General features: G+C 46.8%; 1 protein-coding gene across 3 annotated transcripts; it reads right to left on the reverse strand.

The window, feature by feature from the left end:
* Positions 1-44: 44 nt before the first annotated feature.
* On the reverse strand, positions 45-4,961 carry SPATA33 (spermatogenesis associated 33). Of its 3 annotated transcripts, none has more exons than XM_083513869.1 (3): positions 4,838-4,961; positions 1,742-1,891; positions 45-352 (listed from the first exon to the last, which is right to left on the reverse strand). In XM_083513869.1, the coding sequence occupies exons 1-3, from the start codon at positions 4,875-4,877 to the stop codon at positions 150-152; spliced, it is 393 nt and encodes a 130-aa protein (XP_083369995.1). In that variant the 5' UTR covers positions 4,878-4,961; the 3' UTR covers positions 45-149. The 3 variants fall into 3 exon arrangements, with proteins under 3 accessions (XP_083369995.1, XP_083369996.1, XP_083369994.1); XM_083513870.1 differs by having other exon boundaries at positions 4,788-4,945; XM_083513868.1 differs by having other exon boundaries at positions 4,777-4,914.
* Positions 4,962-5,014: the final 53 nt, after the last annotated feature.

Genomic DNA, 5,014 nt, shown 5'->3' on the forward strand with positions numbered 1-5,014 from the left:
TCCAAATGTGGGAGGTGGGGAAAGTGAAACCATGAAAGGATTCATTGTGGTGGGATTCCCATTTATTGAGAGGGGGATCCAGGACTGGGCTGCTAGCTTCCCTAGATGGTATCCATCACACCGAGTGCTGTTGACTCTCCACTGTGCACTCACTGATCTCTGCTGGTTCTATAAGCGTCTACAGTGCTGGGCTTCGTGTGCACACTATACGCGCCAAAGTCTTCAGTGTCCCGGATGGTTTTTGTTTCGGGGATTTCATCAGTATAACTGTTCAACAGCACTTCCTCCGAGGGCCCAGTCACAATGATCTTAGGAATAAGCCTTTTCTTCTTGGCAAGTTTATCAGTAGATACTGCAAGGAAAGAAGGAAATATCAAAGTGCTGCATACTGGGGCTGGGGTATGGACCTTCCTATTATCTAAGGGATGAAGCAATCGTCTAAGACAGAACTTAGTATTTTATTTTCAAAAAGAGCTGCCAAGGCCGAAATCTGCAGGAAGACTCTGCTTCTGACATGAAACCTCCTCTCGGATCCTAAGTGTGAGAAGGCTAGTTGTGGACACTCAAGAGCTTCTATGTTTGTTCCCTCCAAGGCAGAAGCACGTTAACTTGGAGTAATCCTACTCTCACCTGGCTTACTCCTGATCACTTTCAATGTAGGTCAATGAGGAAGTCAGAAAATGAGGAATATAATCAAGAGGCTGGAAACACTTTCTTTGATGGTGTTCTGACTTCATGCTAGCAGTTTAAACAGTAAAACTTCTTGGCCCTTCCTTGGATACAGGGGGCTGCATGATGAGCTCTAGTTCTTCAAAATGTACCACTGCACCACTGCTACCAAGGCCTCAGGCAATTTAGTTTGCTTCAGTTCCAGCTGAAGAGTGACAATGACAACCCATATAACTGGAAGTGAGGTGATGCCCTAGTGATGGAGAATAATAGTTGCACCAGGACTGCAGAGCTGAATGGAAATATGCTTTTGTCTGTGCCATCAGCCAGGGAACAAAGGGGAAGTGGCAGGCTACACCTCTGCCCTCCCAGGAAGATTGCCCCAGTAAGATGAAGACTGGGCCAGAGAAGGAGCAGTTGCAGAGTATCTTTGTGCTTCACCCCTCCCTCCTTCCCAGGAGGCTCCAACTGCATTTGCCCTTGGAATTAAGTGGGTAGCACTCTGGCTGCTGGGTTGATGGGGGGGGGAGAGAACTGGGTATTATTGCACTCTACTGCAAACCGCCTTGAGAATCTTTCAGTAAAAAGCAGGGTATAAATCTTTTAAAGAAATAGTAACCATTTCTCATGGTTTTGTTTTGTTTTTTTAAATACTGTTGCAGACTCCAAACCCTCGAGATAAGGTGGGTTAGAAAAAATACCCTTATAGCCTATGTTGCTGGATGCATGGCTTCACTAAGTATGTGTATACAGTGGTACCTCGAGTTACATACGCTTCAGATTACATATGCTTCAAGTTACACACTCCGCTAACCCAGAAATAGTGCTTCAGGTTAAGAACTTTGCTTCAGGATAAGAATAGAAATCGGGCTCCAGCGGCATGGCAGCAGCAGGAGGCCCTATTAACTAACATGGTGCTTCAAGTTAAGAACAGTTTCAGGTTAAGAACGGACCTCCGGAACGAATTAAGTACTTAACCCGAGATACCACTGTATCTACAAAGGACTACTGAGAACATGCGAATGAGATATGCCATTGCTGTCACTATGACCCACTGTTCTCCCTTCCTCACCTTCTACTTGCATAGGATGTGGCACAGGCTTCTTTGTTGGTTTACCCGATGTTGAAGGTTGAATGTTTCCATACATATGCTGGCTCTGTTCTTGGAAGCTGGGCTTGGGTTCTTTGACCTTGCTACCATCTATATTTTTATGAACATGAGCTGTTAAGGAAAAATACAAATATTAAGAATGGAAAAGGAGATAGGTGTAGCTCAATGGTAGAACCTATGCTTTGCATGCAGAAGGTCCCAGGTTCGGTTCCCGGCATCGCTAGGGAAATGTCCCCTGCCTGAAATCTTGGATTGTTTTTGACAGTTATAGACAATGCTGAGATATGTGGCCAATGGTCTGACTTGGAATAAAGAACGTTCCTATGAAATTAAAAAAAACCCCACCTAAATAGAACAAGCAATCTTTTATCTTGCCATTTGCTAGCTCTTTGCCAAAGACCAGCCACCAATCAGAACATGAACACCTTACAAGATCAGACTGAGGGCCGTCAGTGATGATGGGAGTTGTAGTCCAGCAGCATCTAAAGGGTCACAGGTTCCCTGCTCTAACAATTGCACTGCCAGGCACTGGCTTAGATACTTCAAGGAACCCATAAGCAAGCCATGAAGGAAACAGCCTTCCTCCCTTGTTGCTTCCCCCTAGGAAGACGCTCTCTGAATGTGGACACTCCATTTAGCTGTTGTGACTAATAGCCATTGATTGACTTCTCTTCCCCCACAGATTTGTCTATTTTAAATCTAATTGTCATTCATTTCCAGCAGATCTGCTCTGAAATCAAAGTAAGTTGTACACTTATTCCCCACCCCCTACAATGTTTCAAGAGGGTTCTTTGTGCTACAGATATTACAGAAGGATTACCCAATAGATGAACAAGACAGAGAGACATCCAGAAGAGGTTAAGGATCAATAACATGGGTGCTTCCAGGCTAAAACATCCCCCAAATAACTGTGGTGCTAAACAGGTACAGAGGCATGCTACATAGATACAGTACTTTAAAAGAACAGGGGCACAGGCACTAGGACACAAATCTGCATGTCCTGATTTATGCATATATATGCAAATATAGGAATTACTAGAATTTCACAGAAGCCATGCTAATTACCGTATTTTTTGCTCTATAGGACGCACTTTTTCCCCTTCAAAAATGAAGGGGAAATGTGTGTGCGTCCTATGGAGCGAAGACGCCATAGCCCCGCGACCCTCTCCCGGCTGGAGAGGTGGCGCACGGCTATGGCAGGAGCCTCTATAGCCGCGCGCCACCTCTCCAGCCGGGAGAGCGCGCACGGGGCTAAAGAAGCCATAGCCCCGCGCCCCTCTCCCGGCTGGAGAGGTGATGTGCAGCTATGGCAGGAGCCTCTTTAGCCGCGCGCCACCTCTCCAGCTGGGAGAGTGCGCGCGGGGCTAAAGAAGCCCCGCTTACCCTCTCCCAGCTGGAGAGGTGACATGCGGCTATTGCAGCAGCCTCTTTAGCCGCGCGCCACCTCTCCAGCCGGGAGAGCGCGTGCGGGGCTAAAGAAGCCATAGCCCTGCGACCCTCTCCCGGCTGGAGAGGTGACGCGCGACTATGGCAGCAGCCTCTCCGCTGCGCGCCTTTCCGCTGTTCCCCGACCTGCTCTTTGGGGCTGGTGGTGGGCTTCCCCCCGCCAGCCCCAAAGAGCAGGTTGAAAGGAACCTGAAGCCTGGAGAGCGAGAGGGGTCGGTGCACACCGACCCCTCTCGCTCTCCAGACTTCCAAGGTAGCCGCCTGAAGGCGACTGAATGGCACCTTGTTTTAGAGGGGGAAAACAAGAGGGGGAAAATTCTCCCCCTCTCTGTGCAGCGCCTCCTGCCGCTTCGCTGAAGGGGCGCTGGGCAGAGAGGGGGAGAATTTTTTTTCTTGTTCTCCCCCCTCTAAAACAAGGTGCGTCCTATTGTCCGGTGCGTCCTATGGTGCGAAAAATACGGTAGTTTCCCACTCAGAAAACAAACATATCAGGCAAGACCAGCTGATCTGGTTCTACGAACATGACATTCTAATTGTCCTCATTGAACTTTAGCTTTGTTTGTTTTATGATAGTGCTGTTAATTTGTTTCCTATTTATTGGCCTTGTTTTTATGGATTCTGTAATTTATGTATATTGATATCTTTTTTCTGTAGATTTGAATTATTAGTTATTTAATTGTCTCACACTCTGATACTGAAATATCCAATGAAGAACAGAATGTAAATGCTTAGGTCACGTCCACACCATACATTTAAAGCAGCCTCCCCCAACAAACCCTGGGGGGGAACTGTAGTGTTTGCCTCACAGAGCAATAATTCATAGCAACCTTTACAAACTACAGTTCCCAGGATTCTCTGGAGAAAAGCTTGTGCTGTAAATGTAGGGTGTGTTAGAAATAAAAAAATAAAAATGAGAACTTGTGGGATGTTGGATTTTTTATCCAGCTAGTTAGTGGATGGGATTAGGGACAGAGAAATGAGGGTGGGGAAGAGGCAAGCATTATCTGACTGACTGTTCTTTTGAACTAAGTGCCTGATTCTTGGCATATTTACTGAGAAGAAATTCCACCGGTTTCTGCAGTACTTGCTTCCAGGACCGAAGCCTGAAGATGGTTGTACATGTGCAGCAGAATGAAGTGGTAATGGGGTAATAGAAGGGAATGTGCTACTTTTTGCTGCAGGTGGGGGAATCACATTTCTGAATGGTCCCTGACATTAAAAAAAATCTGTCCCTGCATATAAAAAATTGGCAGATCAGGAAGGAGATTGGGATAGAACCTTTCTCCTTGATGTGTTTGTGTTCTTACTTGCAGAGGGGCTTTCACAAATGTTATCTCCTACTTGCAGCCTGAAGTGGTACCATTCTACCACCTCAGGTTCCTACCAACACATCCTGCTGCCTGTGTAGTGTCCAGGCTGCCTCAATCTCTCATCCAAAATGGCATCTCTCAAAACAAAAGGAGTAGCAACTCTCCTCCCCCAACCCACTTCATTTACAAGCCAAAGCCATTAGGCTGGCTTGACCTCATTCTGCTCATGCCAACTGTTACCTGGCACTAACCTGAACCCTTCTTGGACATCATTCTGTAAAGAGGAACAAGAGCATTTTACCTCCTCCCACATCTTCATGTTTGCTGTGAGACCCCCCCATAGATGAGCCTACAGTCCTTGCTCCCCCGACATTGGCACTACTCCATCCTTGATTGCATTGTCTGGGTCCTTTTGTGACTCAGTACCAACCAGCGCCATCATCATCAAAGAAGCAGCACACCAGATGCACAGCAGGAG

This window comes from Podarcis liolepis, assembly GCF_965112155.1.
Source record: "Podarcis liolepis genome assembly, chromosome: 7".
NCBI classification, from domain to species: Eukaryota; Metazoa; Chordata; class Lepidosauria; order Squamata; family Lacertidae; genus Podarcis; species Podarcis liolepis.

Excerpts from the sequence above, each read along its gene's own strand:
- SPATA33 (XM_083513868.1), bottom strand. The coding sequence starts at position 4,855 with ATGAAGATGTGGGAGGAGGTAAAATGCTCTTGTTCCTCTTTACAGAAT. Across the intron at positions 1,892-4,776 it reads AGGGTTCAGGTTAGTGCCAG|CTCATGTTCATAAAAATATA; the intron begins GTAACAGTTGGC and ends TTTCCTTAACAG. Across the intron at positions 353-1,741 it reads ACATCCTATGCAAGTAGAAG|TATCTACTGATAAACTTGCC; the intron begins GTGAGGAAGGGA and ends CTTTCCTTGCAG.